The sequence below is a fragment of the Triturus cristatus genome, chromosome 7 (assembly GCF_964204655.1).
Source record: "Triturus cristatus chromosome 7, aTriCri1.1, whole genome shotgun sequence".
In the NCBI taxonomy this organism is placed as follows: Eukaryota; Metazoa; Chordata; class Amphibia; order Caudata; family Salamandridae; genus Triturus; species Triturus cristatus.
In genome coordinates, this window is record NC_140590.1 from 1,857,485,160 (window position 1) to 1,857,506,958 (window position 21,799).

Genomic DNA, 21,799 nt, shown 5'->3' on the forward strand with positions numbered 1-21,799 from the left:
CAGACCTTGTTGATGTATGACCCCAATGCACTGAGTGTCGGGGGGGCTGGGGCGGAAAGCTCTGGGCAGGACAGGTCTCCCTGCCCTTCTATCTCAGTGCCTGGTGTCGGGGCAGAATGGGGGGCCTCCACACTCGCCGTGAGTGTGGTTGTGGTAGTTGTTCGGGTTACCGGGCCAGTGTGGGAAAGGTGGAAGGAAACATCCCAGCCCCTCCTGCATCCACCCAGGCACCCACCCAGGCCGGCCATGAGGGCACATATGTTGGTTTTGAAAAATTACCGCAGAGGCTCTCTTTTTACACAGACATACAGAGTTCACTGTGTACGCATGTGCACGAGTGATTTCAGTACTAAAACGCACTAGAACACATAACACAACGCACGCGCACAATGGTGCAAACATGCACGCACAGACACATACAGAGAAACACACTTGCACGCATTTAGACACACACATGCACACAATAGTACACTCACGCGTAAACGCAGACACGTGCAAGCACACATACCAGGACGCCCTACCACACTCAATCTCGCAGAGTATGGATGGAAAGGGTCACAGCCACTCGTTAAAAGGGGACATCACTGTAGCACCCCTCGACCTCAGAGCCATGTTTCCTATGGGCTCTGAGTCCTTGAAAGTCGGAAATTGATCAGAGCCTGCAGTCTTCACTTGGACAACAAGTATCCAGGTTTGATGAAGGAAAACGCTTGCGTTAGGATGGTGGGGGAGGGCTTACAACATGAAGCGGAAGGGAGAAGCCCGGGAGTTGTGTGTGCGCGCGGGCTAAAAGGAAATAAATGCTGCTATGTGAAGCAGCACTAATCGCTGACAGATAAGGGGTGGTTTAGTAGCGGGGGAGAAGCCTTCTGTTTAAAACGCGTGACAAGCGCATCTAAATATAACGACCTCTACCCATAGTGCCCACGCTCACAATGACAAAAAAATGCGCCGTCCCGAAAACGAAAGAGGATCGCGCCGGAGCTTGTCTTTATGGGGCCAAACAAAGCCAAAGTCAGGCCTGGGGCTCAAACCTTCAGCGGTTCACCCGCCTCCACCTATTAGTCAGAAGAGGAGAATGACCGAGTTCTGGAAGACGCAGTGGTGCAGGTTCTGCACATCTGTATTTCTTCGGCTCTAATTCACTGTCTGTTGTTATTACCTGCTCCATTCTCCAGCTAGCCCTCCTTCTCTCTTTTTCCTCACACTTTTCTCCATCTTCTCTGGCTCTCCGTGTCGTCACCGCCACTCTGTCAGCGCCTCCTTTCTTCCTCTTCGCTCTATATCTCTCTCCCTCCAGCCTTGTCATTATTTTTCTCTCTAATTGCAACACTCTCCCACCTGCGCTATTTCTTTCCTTCGCCACCCTTTCAGATTTTTCCTGCTCTTATTCTTCTAAATCCCCGCGAAACCACAGTTTCCCCCGTGTTTTATTTAGCAAGAGGCGTGTCTCTGTCGAGTCAGCAGCTTCCTCAAATTTACACGACGATACGTCAAGGAAGGCTGAGAAAAAAACAACGAAAAGAACAATAAATAAATATCATTGGCAAGCGGAATGTCAGAAGAGATGAAACGCTCGTAGGCAGCCTTTTATTTTAAAGGATGAAGAAGACATCACACAGATGAAAATAGATAATTTGTTTCCCATTGTAACTCAAAAGACAGGGTTCAGTTCGGTTTAACTATGCAGTGGGAAAATGGCTTCTGGTAGAATTTTCACGGTCTTCACTGCAGCCTATTCACGGAGTCAGGGGCAGAAGAAGATAACGGAGAGTCTGACTGTAACAAAACACAGCAGACAAAAACAAGTACAACTGCGCAGCCGAGAGGAGGGACAGTGACGTCTCTATGGAGAGAATGCGGCGTGAAGGCAGCGTGATTTGTGATTCATGCCCAATCACAGAGCGGGACTGGCGCGTGCAGGCAGCGTGAGGTAGAGCCGTTGTGAAGACTTTTTCTTATCTGCTTGTTAAATAAACAAGCAGATAAGAAATGTCTTCACGACAGCCGTGACAGGCGAGGCAGTCCAACAAAAAGCCAAAGGGAGGCAACTAAAAACCCTCCTTTCCAATGGGAAGCCAGCGTTTACCATAAACGCGTCAGTGGTTAATGAGGGGCGGGGCTCGAGTCCCCTTCTCAAAAGTAACTTGTTTACTATAGCTCTCACAGGCGAGGAGCACATGCGCGCTCCGACGCCAGGCGAGACCTAAAAAGGGTGCCATGGAAGTGACTAAATAGGCATAGTAACATTCTCTAGCCATAAAAAAGTAAGAATTAGAAAGCTGATGGCCAGCACTTGGACTTTATTCATGTGCTCGTCTTATTTCATTCACTTCTGCTTAATTTTTTTGTGGTGCGCAACCAATTGGCTGTTGCTAGATGGATTTGTTTGTCTCCTGCCAGATCTGCAAATTGGTGTTTATGGCAATGTAGGAAGCTGCCTCTCTAGATAGTGTACCAAAACGAAGTACACTGTGCAGAGAGTCCAGGCAATCCTTGCTGGATCAAATCAAATGGGGGGGGGGGGGTGTAGCTGTTCCTGAAAGAAAGAGACAAGAAACAGATATCTAGGGTCTAGACAGGACATTAAGGGCAATCATCAGGACTGTCTGTTGTTGCCCTCACACACCCCTAGGGATGTTATGCTTCATCGTCGGGCGGGTGCTCCTCTTCGGGCTGGTGCTGCAATGCCCTGTGGGTCCCCCTAAGGGTCACTTTAGCTGAGATTTTTAGTTTTACTGCTGTTTGATGAGTGCAAGAGTGTCCAGGTGGGGTGGTTGTGATGTGTGTGACGACGTGAGTTAAAACTGACTAGAGGATGTTAAATCAGCCTTTAATATATAGACTCCTGTGCCAGGTTAAAAAAACAAGGATAGGTTAGTTCTACTAAAGGGTTATAATGTACCCAAGTAGCTCAGTGTATATCAGTGAAATTAAAGGCAGGTCTACATGTTTCGTGCCTCTGTGGTCTCAAAATGATCTGGACCAGAAGGGTAATAAGCCTACCTCACACTCAAATCATTATGAGCCGTCCCCCTCTAAAAGGGAGGTACCTACTTGTTCATAGTTAAAATGGTCGTCCAACCCAGAAAGGATGAGAAGTGAAAAGTAACAAACAGTAACAGCGTAGAGATCATTATCTGGTATAGGACATCCTTCTAAACCAGACTGTCTCTACTCATGGACCACAGTATTCATCAGGTATTAATAGGTATCAGACTTAGACACACACACAAAAATATATAAGGAGAGCATTCATCATGTCCCATTATGTGGTATAATACTTTAGCATTTTGTGATATCACAGTTATCAGAAGGTCCACACTAATGGTCCTAAATCAGTTTTATTGATACATGCCCCATGATGTCTGGCAAGGGCGGGCGGTTGCGGACCTGTTTGGTTCTGTGTGAGTAACACTTTTTAATTGCTATTCATCCACGACCAGGGGGCCGCGTTGACACACGACTTCCCCTGCTCATATACCAGATACATAACAATTGGGGATGCTGTTGACTGCGTAATGTCAATGAAGTAGTCCCCGATGGCCACCCCTATTGTATGCTGGAATACTGGGTCGTCTAAAGTCTCAACCCGCAGGTGTCAATCCGGGATTCAAGTTCGTTCCCTGTGCAAGTCTAATGATAGTAGTATCGGGTTATGGTCAGATACCGTGCAGCAGAGGTATTCTGCATGTTTCACCGTTTTATGCACGTCTGGTGAGCAAAAAAATGCTTCTAGCCAGACATGTAGATCATGCATGCTGGGAAGTACCTTGCTGCTGGGTGTAGTTTCCGCCAGGAGTCTATTAGTTCCCATATCTGTTGCCAGTAAGTGTGCGCTACCCACACTACCGGAGAGTCACCTAAGGGCGGGTATGATCGATCCAGGGCAGGACCAGTCACACTATTATAGTCCCCCCGATTAGAACAGAATGTGTCACATGTATAGCCAGTGCCCGGGAAATGTTAGTGAGGAATCCCCCTTGGTCCGTGTTAGGGGTGTAAAGTCCAACAATAGGCAGGTCCTGCAGTGCCAACCTACCCATTATCAAGACATACTGTACATGTGGATCAATATTTTCCCTTGTTTTCTGAAATAGGATTCCTGGGTGAATCCAAATCAAGACCCCTCCCAAGCAAAGGCAGAGTATGTTGTGGCGTAAATTTGTCCTGTCCAATGCTTGTGGAGCACATCCCGCTCCGGGCAGTCAGGTGGGTCTCCTGAAGTATTGCCATATGGGCCCCGTCTCATCAGGTATGCAAGAATTTTTTACAGTTTTGTCATGCTATATAGGCCTCTAACGTTCCAGCTAATAAATGTTTAGGTTAAGGTGGTAGCCATGTCAGGAATACGAGGTAGCGGACAATTGTCAACCCCCTCACAAGGGGCGTCAGGAGGGGATCAGCGTTTTCGACCCATCATGTAGTAGGCAGGGTAAAGAAGGCGGGGATAGACTACCATACTACCCCTTAGGGATAACCAACAACAACCCAACTCCCCAACCCCGGAATGAGAAGTGAACTCACCCCCATCCAAACTAGCTGACAACATGTCAGCATTCGCTCAAGTATCATACGCATGACGAAAAGGTTGTGGGGGTGCTTTCGGTCAGGCGTACCCTGGCTTTGCCCCACTCCATCAAACGAAAGAATAAAGGTTATATTTATAGTAATAGTAAGATGGTCTCACTGCAGCCATCCAATTTCATTATTATTGTTTAGGGTACATTTTGCATTCATCCAGCCCAGTGCCGTTTGTCTTCTCCACACACCATAATTTTAAATACGTTCATCTGCTGTTCATGGGGCGACCTGCAGGAGGGAAACATCCGAGTTACAGGAGCAAATTGAGTCATGGTCCGAGTCAGAGTTCTCCAACCAACCATCGTCCAACTCAGACGAGTGGGGGGTGGTAGTAGATCCTGTTCCTCCTTTAGCAGGCCTGACCTCCACCGCTCGCAGGTGTTCCAGCCTGGGATCGCGTTGGGATTGCCCTGTGCCACTTTTCACCGTTTGTCGCCGGTGACGCTGGACCATTCTCCGCCTGTAATGGGGAGGTCCGTTCTCCTTTCAGGGGAGCTGCTCGATCCAGTCTCAGAACTGATGCGGGGTGGTGAAAAAGGCAGGGAATAAGATGACATATGCGATGCCCAGTTTCAGAGGTGTATTTTGGATTCTGTAAAAGAAGCCCGCTGCTGCTGCACTGCTGTTGTGAAATCAGGAAAGTTCATTACTCTCTTGTTCTCCACAGTGATTTCTCCTTTAATCGTCTTGGGTCAGTATGTGATCTCTGTCCTTGAAATGCAGAACCCTGGTGACCATGGTCGAGGACCCGCCCCAGGCAGCAGGGGTCTTGAGAGCACCCGATGGCCTCTTTCTATTGCGAAGAATGGGGACAATCTCTCAGGCCCTATCTCTGTTGAGAGTCATTCTTCAAGAAAAGCAGTCATATCTACGCTCCAGCTCTCAATGCACTCAGGCAGGCCAATGATCTGCACATTATTTCTCCTTGCCCTGGTCTCTGCATCTTCTGCCCACAATTCAAGCACCTTGACTCTGTTACTCATTGCTGCCATCTCACCCCTCATCGATGTCACCTTGGGGTGTATATCTTCCAAAGTCCGTTCTGTGGTGGCAACTCTCTCGGCCAGTCACCTATTATTGTCTCTGAGAAGACCCTGATCAGTGTCTCAATATTTCATTCCAGTGCTTCTAGTGATGCTGTTATTGCCTGTAGGATAGTGTCCAGTGCTGCACCACCGCCCCCTCCAGCAATAGGCCCTCTGCTCCCGCTGATGAACCAGATGCAGCATCTGGGGCCTGGCCATGATCATTGGTGTCTCTTCCTGGCAATTTAGCCCATCTCTACATGGCCCTCAGACACTTGGTTGATAACGGATCTGTGTCACTCTAGCCCACCGCACTACCCCCTTCAGTGGATGCCGCCAGTCTGGCCCCTGGTTTAGATGCCCCCAGTTGATCTAGATGCCCCCAGTTGATCTGGTTGGTCTCAAGTACCATGGCCTCGGCTGCTGAGTGTGCCGCCTCGGTTGTCCGATAGAGACAAATGCCAGTTCAGGTTGAAGTTTATGGCATGACATGCGGGTTACAGGAAGAGCAGGGCTCTAAGTCCTAGTCCTCACGTATAGTTGTTCCCTTGTCCACCACCAGGGCCAAGTCACCCCTCTCTCCTCAAATGGAGGGCGGCTCCTAGGAATGCAGCACGATGATGTGCCCAGTCTCACAGCAGTCAATTGTTTATTATGCAGCATTTTGGATGCTGCCCCAGCTACAGCCATGGGCAGCAATTAGACAAGCCAAGGATGGGCGGAGGAGTATGGCGGAATCTGCTCTAGTCTCCAAAGCCCACCAGGGCATTACTCCTTCTCTCGTCTTTACTCTCAGGCCTCCAGAAGCATCCGGTCTCAGCAACTCCACCCAAGGCAGCAACCGCAGGCCCCTCTCCCCGGCAGACAAGTCTATATGTGGCCCTTGTAGGAACGCAGCCCCTCACGCCTGGTGAGGTTAGAGTGCCGGTGGGCCCCAGGTCCTACCGTGGGAGCCCACAGGATGGTGGCCCGGCCAAGCTAAGTGGGTAGCACGCTCTCCCCAGCTATTCTCAACTCAGCTCCGCAGTGCCTCCTTTGATGTCCTTTCCCCTGGGGGCCCACCATGCAGCCCCCGCACATCTCTGGCCAGGCAGTATCACCCGGTACTCCGTCTCCTTTAGGCCCCCATGACTGCACTCAGCAACAGTATCTGGCTCTGACTGGGGCGCGGGTTGGGAAGAGTCCAGCGGTTCACTGTCCAATTCTCCACCACCGCAGGGTAAGCAACAGGCTGCTCCAGTGTCTCAGGCAGGAAGCCCACTCATCGTCCCCCACAACTCCATGCCTCCAAGGTACTGGGCCCCCTCGACTCCGCGCCTTCCTCCGGGACAGGGCCCCCACCAAGGGAGAAAGGGGGTCCGCCAATGCTCGCCACCTTTGTGTACCTCTCTAGGGATGCCCCAATATAGGACTCAGGAGCCATGGAACCAGCTTTCTGCGGTCGGCTCTCGGACAGCCTCTGTGTGCCGCCATCTGGGCTCTCAGCCTCAAGATGTGCCGGGGTGTCTTTCTTTTTGTTCTTCCAGCAACGCGATGGGCTGGTTTGTTTTGAGCCCCAACCATGCAGTGAGGTACCCCCCACTAATTTTGGCAGTGAGCCCAGCTGTAATGTCGTGCAATGAGTCTGGATGGCGGTGTTCAGCCGGGAGCACCGCAAATGTGTGTCCTATCACATTGGTGCCAAGCCACACACCCCCGCCCCCCAGAGAGTTCCAATACTTCTGGCTGAGTTTCCTCATCTTACAAGCCATGTCCAAGGATGTAAGCCACTTTATGATGTCATCACCAACTACATATTTGGGGACAATCGCTTTGGGGATTTTAGGGTCACAGCTTCATCTTTCTCCCTATTTAAAATGTTGCTGCCACCAGAGATGGGTCCTAGGCCCATCTCAGCCCTTTCCTTTTCCATGGCCATGAGTTTAGCCTCAAGGGCTATTCCTTTAGCTAGTTTTTGAAGATCAGGGTCTTCCTCTTCTGTTTCATCTGGGGTACTACCACAAGTACTTCCAGTGGGGGAATCTGAGGACCCATCATCCTCACTGACATCACCATCCCCTGACTCAGGGTTACCTTCCCTTGCCATGGCTCTATCTTGCTCAGCAAGCAAGGTTTGTAGATGCGCCTTAGTTGGTTTAGACACAATGGCAAGGCCCATGCTTTACTGAGCTCGTTAATGGAGTTAACTTAAGTTTCTTGTAGGGACTCAGGTTGAGCGCCCAGCTAGTGCCCTCTGTCTCAGACATGATATTAGATCAGTTTAGACCTTTGTAGAAATTCAAGAAGAGAATGTATCCAACTATGTTTATTTTTAAAAGGGCTGTCTAGGATACTTTTTAACTTCTAATGCAATTGGACTGGGGTACTTAACTAAAGGCCCTGCCGGTTTGAATACAAACCATTATTTATGAATGTTTCATAATTTGCTAACACCTCCTTGTGGATTTACTTCGTGGAATCACCTATTGACCAAGTGTTCTCAGCAAATGCAAAGTCTTGTGTCCCACCGCTGAACCTCCAATGCAGGGAGCTGGCTCTCTATGTAGTGCACCAAAACGAGGCTCACTGGGCAGCGAGTGCAGGCAACCCTTATTTGTTTACAGAGGCAACAATGATCATACTCAATTCTCTATTTTCTGGTATTGTGGGTGAGCAGTTTAGGCTAATCAGAGGGTAGGGCTAAGCATTTGTTTTACTCAAAGATGCAATAAATGAGACACTCGAGTAAATCAGAGACCAATTTAGAAAAATAAGTTGGGCGCTCGGATCACAAGGGACCTTGTGGCAAGAAAGCACAGTTGATTTTTGGGTACCCAGGCTGGGACCCGGTTGAGGGTACACAAATCAGGACAGTTGGACCACTCTGGAAGTGCGTCTTCGCAGTGCTGACGTCCCTCAATGGCTACTCGGTCTCGGTGCTGTTAGAGTCCCGACTGGACTTACACAGGCCTTGGTTGCTGCAAGGGGTCTGGTACCCTGGGCATTGGTGCTTTGTGGCTCACTCGGTGGGAGCACAGGTACCTCTTCCTGTGCACCTGTTGCATCGGGCTGGCCGTGGAGCAGCAACCCAATGAACCGGGCTTGACTTCTTCGGTGCCTACGGACTGCAGGGCAGTAGCTCCTGTACTCCAAGGGAGATTCCTGCCAATTTGTTAAGGGCTGGCAGTCTACCGGGCGTCTTGGCAGATGCTCAACTGCAGAAGAAACCACTTGGTCACGATTGTCGAGACTGGTGCAGGAAGGCAGGGCTTGGCACCAAATGTCCACAGCAAGTCTTCAGTTCTCGCAGCTCTTCTTTGTCCTCCTCTTCTGGCTGCATCAGAGGGTGCCACCTAAATACTCAATTTAGGGGTGTTAAGGGCAGTGACAGATATTAGCCAATGGGCTACCTACCTTTAGGGTGACTACACCCCCTACATGACCACATCCAGTGGAAAGTGGCCATAACCCTGAACCAGTGAGCGTAATTTCGCCAAAAACCAAGATGGTGGAATCCTATTTTTCGTATCAGGTAGCTCCCCTTAGGGATGGAACTGGCCTGATGGTGAACACGCCTCCTGACTACCTAATTTTCCCACCTTACCTGGAGACAAATGGACCTGAGGGCAGGGGGTGGTATCTCCCAAGCCTGAGGGAGGCCAGGGTCGCATATCGAAGACAGCATAGGTCTCTGAAGCCTCCTGCCTTGATATGCTGATTATTTAGCCATCCTGCGTGGAGGAGGTGACAACACCTCTGGCTGGAACAGGCTTATTTCTGCCGTCAGTGAGCAGGAGCTCTCACTTGCAGAGGGTCAGAAACCTGTCTGTGGTAGCAGGCTGGTCTACACCAGTCAGCAAGTACACTAGAGGTAGGTAGGTTTTCAGAGAGCGCCTCTAAGTTGCCCTCTGGGTGCATGTATTAATACCTCCATCACTGGAATCAGTGCAGGCGTATTAATATGAGATGTTTGATACCAAACATCTTTAGCTTCAGTGAAGCCGTCATGTAGCTGGGGAACTCGTAATCACCAGTGCCCAGTACATTTAATCAAGATGGCTTCCCTGTTCACTTGCAATGTCCAAGAATCGACATGGACATCACAGTGGCATGCAGATATGCCCTCACATATATCATAATGCACCCTACCCTGGGGCTGTAATGCCTGCTGTAGGGGTGACTTACTTATATAACATGCAGTGTCTGCATGTATGGCAAACAGGAGGTGTGCCATTCAGTGTCTTCACTTCTCTCTGCACCATGTCATGCAGCCTGCAATGGCAGTCTGCATGAGTGTGATGAGGGGTCCCTTAGGGTGGCACAATACATGCTGCAGCCCATAGGAACCCCCTTTAGCCTCCTTGCCATAGGTACCAGGGGTACCACTTACTAGGGACTTACAGGGGTGCTAAAGATATTGCCAATTGGAGACAGAATTGTACAGTTTTCCTGAAAGAGATCTGGCACTGGGAACCTGGATAGCAGGAACCCAGTACACTTTTGTCAAAATGGTATCAAATACCAGGCATAAAGTGTAGGTGACCATGTCTAAACGGGGCACTTTCCTACTGGCAACAACCCCTCCCTCCTCCAAGCTGAAAGCTAGTGAAATCAGTTTTTCTTTAGGTATGTTAAATATTGTTTGCTTCATTCTTTTCATGTATAGTTGTATTTTTCTGTTTTGCTCATTAAAAAATGCACCTATGTATGCTTCCACTCTGACCCTTTGACCTCCCCTACCCAGCCTGCCCACATAGATCCAAAAGAGAGAAACATGGAGAAAAGAATTTGACATGTGTTGGCGCCAACGTTTTGGAGGTGCATGGACTTGTCTCTGAGTTTTCTACCAAGTTATCACATATTCCTTTCCTGTTCTGAAAATCCTTTATCTATTGGTATGATGCAGTGGGCTTAGCCCCAGGTCATAAAGTCAGACACTTTTCACCTTCTGTGCATCACACAATCACACAGTAAATTTGAGATGTCATCAGTGATATGCATGAGGTCATGAGTAGAACATGCGGCACAAGTTATTGTATGCCTGTGTCTTACCATAACTGGAAAATGCCAGTGGTTGTCATGAGGTGGGGAGCATTTGGGAGAGAAAGAGGCGTATGTTGAGAACCTCTTGAGCCTAAATATACTTGTCTCCACATTATTTTGATCCCTATGTTTGAACTGGTGGTACCCCTTTTCAAAATGGTGTCTTTATACTGGCTAGCTGTGCTTGACATTCATTGGGGCATGAGGTGGGAAGGTTGGGAGAGCGATTCGACACCTGGTTAAACCACTTTCAGAAAGCCTGTGGCTTTTGAGTCAATCTCTTTCAGACCTCACTTGTCACCGTATTTCACTTATTTTCACAACAGTCACTCCTGTTTCGCCACAATTTAATTGCATTTGTGACAGCCATATTCAATTGTTTTGTGAATAACAAAAGAGTAAAATACTCTGCTTTTTGCAAATCCCTTTCTCTTGGTGTGTTTTTTTTATATGTCTTTTCCCCTTTTTAAAAATAAATTGGTTTGCATTGATTGAGAATAATTTGAGATACATCGTCGCTTTTGTATTAAATACACACAACACAGTAATGCATTACCCAACAGAACCAATGGTTCGCTATATCATTGTACCATCAGTAATCTGCATCTACAGGGCTAGTTTGAATGGGGCACAGTTCATCTTACTTCAGACATGTGCCTCTCAGAGACCTCTGGGGCTAGGAACGAGTCAGTCCCATATGAAACTAGTTTCTCAGAAAGCCGATCAGACTTGAGCAGAGTCAGTCATGATATCAGTCAAATATATTTCTGGAAGGGGCTCAGACACAGGATCTTCTGCTAAACTTGAGTGTATATGTCTATGTTCTCTTGTTTCTGAGCCAAAATAGCTGTATGTGGAAAATCGTTTTGCCACTCAACTTTAAAACGGCTACTATGCTCCCTACAAAGGAATCTACTTGAACAATGTCCTCCTCTTTTACTGTACATAATTTATATATATCCCAGCTAATGAATTATCGTTTTGAAATTCCTTAGGTAACAGAAGCATAAGAAGACAGAGGCAAGTTGCAGAGTTCATAAACCGGCCAAAATTGAGAGTACCCAGAAGATATTTTTCTAGGAATACCAATGTTGAGGTGCTGCAGAACTCTCCCGAACAAATAAACTCTAGAAGTATGTTGCAGTCAGAAGATTACTGGGAGCAAATGGAAGAGGAAACTTCCAAAAGTGGCTTTAATAATTCCAAGCAGAAAGATGGACTATCCCAGAAAAATAATGAATGCAAGAGCAATCTGAAAAATCCTCACTTTTTGAAGGGTCTTCCAAATATGCAGAAAACTCAAAGGACATACAGATGTTCTGAACCGGATGAAAGTTTTAGTCACAAGGGAGAGCTTTCCCAACTAAAGGGAGAACGTTCCAAAGTTGGCCGATATGCATGTAGTGCTTGTGAGAAAACATTCTTTTACAAAGCTAATCTTCTTGTGCATTTTAGATCACATTCAGGTGAAAAACCGTGCTCATGTACTTGCTGTGGTAAAAGGTTTAGTCGGCAGGATAATCTGAAAAGACATATGAAAATGCATTCTGGAGAAAGACCGTATATATGTAGTGTATGTGGGAAACACTATACTTGGAAAGAAAGTTTTAAGCTACATCAACAAACACATATTGAAGGGGATCCAAGCTCAAGTAAAACACTGTGAATGTGAAACAATGTTGAGTGTAGAAAATTGCTGGATTGCTTTGAATTTACAGCCACAACACTTACTACTGATATATTTGTGATTTAGGAGGACAGCAAGAGAGGGTTTAACAGATTAGGTCACAGAAACAAATGGGAGAACCAAAAACACACATCAGAAAACTGCTAGGTCTCCAATATTTTTATTTTTTTATTGTCATTTAGGAATAACAACAGTACAACCTTGCCCCCAAAGGGGGAAAGCTGGAAATATAGACAGGAAGAGAGGATATAGACAGAGGGAGGGGGGAGCTTGGTCAAAACAAGTCAGTGACCATCAATTGCATTTTTTCACTACACCTCCATATTCAATATACATTGTATCAATCAATCAATCAAGTAACTTGTAAAGCGCACTACATACCCGGGCGGGTTTCAAGGTGTGGGGGGGGGGAGGCTGTTTGTGGTCGAAGAGCCAGGTCTTGAGTTGTCTCCTGAAGGTCAGCAGGTCTTCGGTTTGGCGTAGGTGGAGGGGGAGGGTGTTCCAGGTCTTGGCGGCGCGGTGGGAGAAGGATCTGCCTCCGGAAGTAGTTCTCTGGATGCGTGGGACCGTGGCCAGGGCGTGGTCAGCAGAGCGGAGTTTTCTGTTGGGTATGTAGAAGGAGAGTCGGCTGTTGAGATAGGCTGGGCCGGTTTTGTGGAGTGCCTTGTGTGCGTGTATCAGCTCAAACAACGTTTTCCTGCATAAAGAGGGGCTTGTGTAGGAGATATCAGACTACCGTGTTAGGGACCGTGTAAACCGCAATGCAGCGTAGTAGGCGCCAGGGGGGCAGGGGCTCCAGTCTAGGCATGGTATGGAGTATATGTATGATTCAGGAACCAGAGGGTGTGGAGCTGTGCCGAGGTACAGCGTCCTCTACGGATGCAGGGGAAAGGACATTTTGTCACAAAAAAAGTTAGGAAAGATTCCCAAATGTCTGTAGGGAGAGCGCGTAGTGGCATTAGTTCCCAAAAGTTGAAGAGCTGTGCTTGGCAGTATGTTACATCCTGCAGCCAAGTATCTCTAGTGTGGCAGGTTTCCTTCCCCAATGCATGGCAACCCGGGGTTTAGCCAGTAAAAGGAGCATGACAGTAAGACGGCGGTTTCCGGCGGGTGCGTCCCACACAAAGCCCAAGAGGTCCACAAGAGGGTATTGTGGCAGGCAGATACCTGTTATTGTATGAATAGTGGTAAAGACCACAGACCACAATGTCGCCACCTGCAGGCGCTCCCAGGCGAGTTGTAGGAAGGAAACCAGTGGTGCTGCGCACCAGAGACCGCAATCGTTGAGGATCAGGCCCATGTGGTGTAGTTATGCGGGGGTGCAGTACAATCTGTGTAAGAATTTGAAGTGGATGAGCCACAGTCTATAATTTGGAGAGCGGAAAGCCCTCTGGTTGCAGCAATAGGAGCATTGAACACCAGTGTTAAGAGGGTCAGTATCAACTTCCCAAGTCAAGCATGCAGTCGGTACTTGCACAGGTGCGGTATCTTACATGATGGATTAAAGGTGTGTAATCAGCCTGCGCAGTGAGGGGTTTGTGAGTATGTGCTCCAGGGCAGAGAGCGAATGGGGGGAATTTGGGAACGTATCATGCAGCGGGCGGCAAGTGGCCCTAAGTTGGTGGTAGAGAAGGAGTTTGAGTGCAGTGGGATGCGACCCACATTTGCCCTCAAATGGGGGTATGAAATGGTTCTTCGGATAAAGATCAGGGAAGAATACAAGATCGTGCTCGTGCACCCTTGCCCTGGTGCCCCCATCGTGTAGGAGTAGCACAAGGAGGTTACCGCCTGTGGGTATAGAAGGAGTGTATAGATGGGGAATCCTAGCGCGCCTTCTCAAGCTGGCCCAAGTCCAGGACACACACTCCATTGTGTCAATCTCTTGTTTGTTGGGGCTTATAGGGAAGGTAGAGGGCTGTGGGCATGGGGCCTCAGTGGCCGTGTGGGGTTGATATAGGGTTGGATAGCACCAGAAATGTATGTATTGCGCTTGGGCATGTAGTGCGTATAAAGTCATGTCAGGTGAACCCCGGCCCCCTTGAGCGAGCGGCAATGTAAGGGTTTCCCAGGAGATCCTGGGTTGTTTCCTGGCCCAGGTCAGGGTCACCAGGTTGTATCTCAAGCACCATAAGTAGTGAATTGTTATGGGTAGGGGCACATTCCGAAAGAGATACAAAAACTTAAGGAGAATCACCATTTTGGCGTTTGCCATTTGTCCGGCCATAAAAAGCGACAGGCGAGCCCACACCAGAACCCTACTCTCAGCCACTCCATTGACAGCCAAACTTAGACCTCCAGAGCTCATAGCGGCAGGCGAGCCCACACAAGAGCCCTACTCCCAGCCACTCCATTGACAGCCAAACTTAGACCTCCAGAGCTCGTCTGGGTCACGACTGAGCCAAACCCCCAAATAGCAGACCAGGTCCGTCACCCATTGCACAGCCAAACTTAGACCTCCAGAGCTCGTCTGGGTCACGACTGAGTCAAACCCCCAAATAGCAGACCAGGTCCGTCACCCATTGCACAGCCAAACTTAGACCTCCAGAGCTCGTCTGGGTCACGACTGAGCCAAACCCCCAAATAGCATACCAGGTCCGTCACCCACTGGAGTGGGTATTCTGAGGAAAGGGAGTGGGTGCAGGCAGTAAAAGAAAAAAGTATGGATTTGGATCAGTTAACAGGGATGCCAGAGAACCTCCCAAAGCATATAACCTCGCGTATGATCGGGTCTAGGCTCTATAAAGATACAATGTTATATCATCTGCATAGAGAGAAACCACCAAACCCTGTGCAGTAAAATTGAGGCCGCGGTGAGCGTGATGCTCCCAAAGTCTAGCCACTAGTGGCTACATAGCTACAGCGAAGAGGAGCGGGAAGAGCAGGCACACGTTAGTTACCAGCAAGGCTTCGGATATCATGCCATTTATTTGAATGTGAGCTGTAAGTAGTGAATAATGGATTTGTATTTGACAAAGGAAACGGGGACCTATACCCAGGCGTGCCACCAATGGAAAAAGGTATGGCCATTCTAACCAATCAAATACCTTAGTGACATCGAGACGTGCAGCAGTTGCGGAGAGTTGGGGATTCAGGTCTCCAATATTATCTCCAGCAGGTGGTCCTGAAGTAGATATAATGCTACAATTACCACCGTCACTGGATTCATAAGAAACAGACCGGGTTGACCTCATTGAATACTCTATGAAGGCTACCATGGCGATGATGTTCTCTGTATGCTGCCAGAAGAACGGATCCCAACAACAAACTGATGAAAACTTGTAGACAGGCCACTGGAAATATGCAGCAAGTTAGGACTACATTATATGGTTCTATCAGGTGAAATCTGCTGAATTGAAAAGTGCTTATGTGAGCTGGATATACATTATTGGTGACAACTTCTGCATTCTGCATAATTATATCTCTATCAAATTATTTCAACACATTGATATTAGATAGAAATGCATTAGAAAACACATGTTTAATTCAAAGGAACAGCTGTGTAAATGCAGGTGGTACAGTGCCACCCATAATGTTATTTCACAAAATGAATGGCTTTGTTTCGCATTGATATACAGAAGACATTTATTTAAGGCCATCTTCAGCAGGTCCTATCTGCCTCTCAGAGCAGATTAGTTTTCTGGAACTTAGCAGACCCCAAGCCTACATGTACATGCCTCTTGTAAAGAGAGGTCTTCCTACTCAGCTATGAGTCGGCATCTGGAGCTGAGTCTTGGGTTTCTTCTCTCGCAGCAGTGTGGGTTACTGAAAGCATCGCTTGGCCAGTTCCTGACAAGAAATAGCCCTTCTGTCAAATATTTATAATGCGAGTTTCTCACTGAATAGCACCTCGGGAGCGTGGAATTCAGAGTACCTTCAAAACCTTTGTGATCCTTTTCCAAACGCAAATTTTGAGAAACCTGCTATTGAGAACATTATGATGCAAAACGAGTTCTCCTAACCAATGTAGCACAAGGTTTAAATTATTAAGAAAAGCATTGTTTACATCTAAAGAATGGTAACAGTAGTACAATTTCATTTGTATTCCACTCGGGCTAATCATAACTCCATATCACATATTTTTCAGCATACTTTTGAGTTTGAGATTGTGCTGTGATTGAATCCTTCTACAATTCGCTTTTAATTAGAATGAATCCCTTTCTCCACCCTGTTGTAAATGTATCTACATAGTTTGGTTTTAATGCTGTTTTACTTTGCATCTTCCCAACTCATAATGGATATTCACACAATGTGTGTCACCCAGAAACTGTCTCACTTGCGTGGTGGAGGCAACTCAGGGTGGAGGTATCTTCTGCTGGGTGGTTTGAGCCGCAGTCCTCTTTTGCACCCACAGTTCGGTGGTATTTCATCTGTTTGAGTTAAAAACGTGGTGTGCTGTCAGCAGATGGTTCAAGAGATGTCTGATTATACTAAGTGCTTAGTTATGGCGTGTATGCAGCACACACAGAATGTGATCTTTAAAGTTCTCCTACTCACTTGTAAGCAGGGCATGAAAAACACATTGAAATCACCATTCAAGAATGCAAGTCTAAACTCTAAAGCAGATGGCAAATGAGTCAGAATACTTTAAGAATGGATAAATGTAAATGTATTTGTACTTATATAGCGCACTTCTACTCAGGGGTCTCGTAGCGCTGTGGAACCCTTCCTGGTTTTCCTGTGAGATGTCCACTCCTGGGCACCCCCAAGGTGAAGCCAGGCATCCTAGCGCTGTGGGGGCCATTGTGGAGATTAAGCAAGCTATTGCCCAGAGTTCCACAGTGGGACCCATGATTAGAATAGGCACCGAGACGAGAATTATCAGGTCCGGGGAAATTGAATCCAAGAGCCGCCAAGGCGGGAATTGAACCCTGGTCCCGGGCCAGACCTCTGCATCAGGGTCTGCCGCTCTAACCATTGAGCCACACTTCTCCACCGGATACACAGGTAGTTGCTTCTTTGTGAACTGATATTGCTGTGTGGTAAAATATCACTGCCTAGCAGCATGTATCCGACCCAGATAAACCAAATAAATATGATACAGGGAAATATTCTTAATATCTGAGCAAAAGAAAAACTGAATCTCTGTTCATGAGGCAGAGACAGTTTAGGAATCAGAGAAGAGGCAACTCAGGAGAAAGGGAATCCAGAGGGTATGAGGAGTCTTTCATAGTACCGAAGTCTCCAAAAACCACAGATCTAATATGGAAAACCAGGAGTAATCAAGGGTTAGACAAAAAAGAGAACAAGCGAGGTTGAGCTAGCCAGGCCCTGGTGAAATCCTCTTGACTTTAGGCAGCGTTGTGGCACCATATTCCCGGGCTCAGACAGCGATTAGGAATGAGCGCGAGCCGACCAGTGGGTAATTCCAGATCAAGAAGGGATCAAGTATCTGTGAGAACATTAGAGATCTAGAATAGTGGCAGCCCCGTGACACCTTCGATTCCCTTCCGCCTTTTATGGATGCGTCCATGTTGGTGCCCAAAGGAGTGGATGTGAAGTATCTTCACTGGGGCCGGTGGAGTGTGGCATCCTCACTCGCAGAGACGAACAAGAGTAGAAGACAGGCAAGAGTAGGAGACGAGTAACAGGAGATGAGCAAGTGTGGTGGCCCTGTGACACCTGCGATTCCCTTCTGCCTTTTATTGACGAGTCCATGATGGTGCCCAAACGAGTGGATGTGAAGAATCTGCACTTGGGCAGGTGGAGTGCGGCATCCTCACACCCAGAGGCGAGCAGGAGCTGTGCAAGAGCGGGAGGTGAGCAAGATTAGAGGACAAGCAAGACTGGAGCAGAGCCAGAGTGCGAGACGAGCAAGAGTGGGGAACAAGCAAGACTGGGGACGAGCCAGAGTAGGAGTGTGTACACACGTAACTTGGAGCCTGTTTGTGTGTTATTAAATGTAAGCTTTATTCCACTACTCCCCTGAGCAGGTTGACCTCCCTGCTCAGCTCCAACTCCAGTTCTTCCTTGAAACACAACATCGCCAGTGTGCTGCATTCCACATCCCTTTACAAAATACTGGCTCCACTCACATTAATACATGAGTTAGTCTTGTAATGTTTAAAACATGTCCTCACATACAATAACCTTTAAAACGGATAAAATATTACCCACACATAAATATAAATAAAAACTACCAAACGACTGTACATAATACTATACCTACAAACTTAAGATAAAATATACAGATGCTTAACCTGAACACACAAATTCTTCGTACTTATTTGGAAATTTAATTTCTGGTTTCTTTCTGCCACCGTCTTGCTCCACCATGTCAGACGAACTTTCTTTTTCTCTTATACCACTCTCGAGTTTTTTGCTAACGATCACTCCAGCAGCCTTTCCTTCCCAACCATTGTCTTCACTCATATCACTTACTTTTACCAATCTGCTCTTATTCCATCTTGATCCATCCTGCAATTCTACATAACTCCTCCCTACTCACTTGACCACCTTGGGTTCTGAAAATACCGATCTTCCTTTTCTTATGTATGCTGGCAATTTAATTCTGACCTTTTGACCACACACCACATCAAGCTCCTTAGCTCTGGTCCTCTCATCAAAATACTTTTTATACAAGATTTGCCTTTCACTAACCTTCTTCTGCAATGCCTTCTCATCAACCTCAATACCTCTTGCCTTGTAACCAAAAGAAACAGTCAGTTTCGGTTTCCTTTTCTCAGTAGTTCAAACAGAGATACACCTGTGGTACAGTGTAAACTAGTTCTGTATGCCCATAACATTTTGTTGACATGATTGATAACATTTCTTCCATTTGCCACTGCCAATTGAATGCTTCCCTTCACAATTCTATTGACCCTTTCAACAAGGCCATTGGCTCTGGGATTGTATACTGCTGTTTTGCAATGATGAATATTCCTGTGAGATAAATAAATTTCCGCATCCTGGGAACAGAATTGTGTACCATTGTCCGATGTCATTTCTTCTGGATACCCTTCTCTAATGAATAATTCCTCCATGAATTAAAGTACATTTTTACTTTTAACTTCACTCATGAATTCAATCTCAAACTACTTCGAATAATAGTCTACCATGACTACTACAAACCTGTTTTGATGTCCTATAATGTCAAAAGGGCCCATTATATCTATGGTAACCTTCAACCAGAGACCAGCAGGATAACTAACAGGTTGAAGCAGTTGTGTGTTAGTTTTCACAATTTTGTCACTCTTTCCACATAGAGTACATTCTTTAACTACTTCTTCCACATCCCTGGCCACCAGAACAATTCTCTCAACCTACTCTTTGTCTTGTTCCCGCTCAGATGTCACTGGTGGCCACCATCTACAATTATTTTCCTCAATGCCATGGGCGGAATGAGTTTGGCACCTCTCCTGACACCCCATTCAATTCATCTTCAACTTGTGCATACCCTTTGATGTCCATAACATCAGACCAGCCTTCCTTAACAGACTTGGCCAGTATTGCCAATTATGTATCTTCCTTAACTGCATCCAACCATTCTTTCATTGTGATCAATTCTTCATCAAAACATTCTAAATCTGCAACCCAAATCAAATTCTTGCCAGTCGTCCCCAGAAAAATGCGTGCCTCCACCACAACTTTATTCCTCGATAGAGCATCAGCTAAAACATTTTTTGATCCCGGAACAAATTGCATCACAAAATTAAATTCTTCCAGATTAGCCAACCATCTTGCAATTCTAGGTGACAATATCCCTGAACCCTTTGTTGAAAAAACTTGGATCAACGGCTTATGATCTGTTTTGACCAGAAAAGGTATGCCCCTTAAATAAGTTTTGAAGTGTCTTGCAGCCCAAAAAACAGCTAATGCTGCTCTTTCGATCACTGAGTAGCATTGTTCTGTTTCAGATAATGTACAAGAAGCATAAGCTATTACAATCTCTTCAACTTCCTGAATTTGGGTAAGAATGCTCCTATTCCATATGCACTTGCATCAGTGGAAAACAGAGTTTTGCAGGACATATCAAAACAACCTAAACGAGTTGCGTTTGCTACTTCCAATTTCAAATTCCTTATGACAACCTTCGCACCACTCAAATTTGGAAGATTTATTGAGTAAATTCCTCATTGACTTAATCTTGTCAGAAAAAATGTTCTATAAATGTGGCATAAAATTCAATTACACCTAAAAAAGACTTCACATCATCCTTGTTGCTAGGTACCATACTTTTAACAATGCTATCTACCAGTTTATCACAAGGCCTTTCCCCATTGACAGCGATAGTGTGTCCTAAATAAGTCACACTATTGACCTTAATTTAGCACTTTTCTGCTTTCACTGTGAAACCACTGCTTTGCAATGTTTCCAAAACATTCTTCAATTTATCGTCATGATCTTTCTCATCCTTCCCTCATATCAATGTCATCCTGAAAATAACATACTCCCTTCATGTTGCCAAACATTTTTTGTATTAACCTCTGAAACACTGAGGCCACAGAGACTAACCCTAAACGGCATACGCTTAAAACGATATGCCCCAAAAGGTGTGACAAAAAAGGTTAAGTTTTTGGAGTCACTATGCAATTCAATCTGAGGGTAAGCAGATGACAGGTCAATTGTCGAAAACCATTTGTTCTTTCCAATGGTGGCAATCACCACATTGATGTTTGGCAACGGGTGTCTGTAAATCCATATAGCATTGTTCAAATCCCTCAAATCAATGAACATTCTGATAGATTGATCAGGTTTTTGCACTGCTACAATGGGCGCCAAACACTCAGATGATTCAATTTCTTCAATAATATGTGCATCAATCAATTTGGTTTTTCAGATTTGACATCATCCCTCACAGCCAAAGGTAAAGTACGTGCCTTGTGAACCTTAGGCTGACAACCTCAAGGCAGTATAATATGGTGCTTAAAACCTTTTAACTTCTCAAATTTCTCAAAAAATACCTCTGAAATCATTTGTACTATGCTTTCTTCTTGAGTAGTGGCCCCTACTAGAACCACCTGTTGCTTGGCACCTGGATGTAATTGCATTCCCATAGCAGTTTGGTGAATCAGACCAAAAATGGGTGGCCCTTTCTTTGCAACATACACTCTTCCTGATAGTTTTTTTCCTTACATGCAAGTTCAGCAATTAAAAATCCCCAAATTTGATAAATATTCACTGTTATATGTTTTAAGTTTTACATCTGGTTTGCACAATTGCTTGGCTTTAAACATTTCACATTTCCTGACATCTTCTTCTGAAATAATAGTATATCGAGCTCCAGAGTCCCCCAACATATGGAAAGGATTCCCATCAATTTCACTAACACACTTAGGGTCCCTTACCCTCAAGCGACTCCCTTTATCATAATCTATCACTGACAAGATTACTTGTTCACCGCATTCTTCACCATCAACGTCAGTAATACACAAAATTTGATCATCAGTCCCATCTTCATTCTCTGAGTCAGCATAACTCATGTCACTTACAGCTCTAACATATTTGGATGACATACCTCTGCAAATTAGTGTCCTAATTTTTT

The 21,799-nt window shown here is 46.3% G+C and overlaps 1 protein-coding gene across 3 annotated transcripts in view; it reads left to right on the forward strand.

Moving 5' to 3' along the window:
* The window catches only part of LOC146813473 (uncharacterized), a 263,778-nt gene extending 244,536 nt beyond the window's left edge, over positions 1 to 19,242 (forward strand). The window contains exon 9 of one of the 3 annotated variants that reach the window (XR_014966985.1): positions 11,627 to 11,995. Coding sequence is in view for 2 of the 3 variants with exons in the window: in XM_085620277.1 (XP_085476403.1) it covers positions 11,627 to 12,297 (671 nt within the window). In the remaining variant the exon portion in view is untranslated. Of the gene's footprint in view, positions 1 to 11,626 lie in introns of all 3 variants that reach the window. The other 2 variants (XM_085620277.1, XM_085620278.1) reach the window with 2 other exon arrangements.
* Positions 19,243 to 21,799: the final 2,557 nt, after the last annotated feature.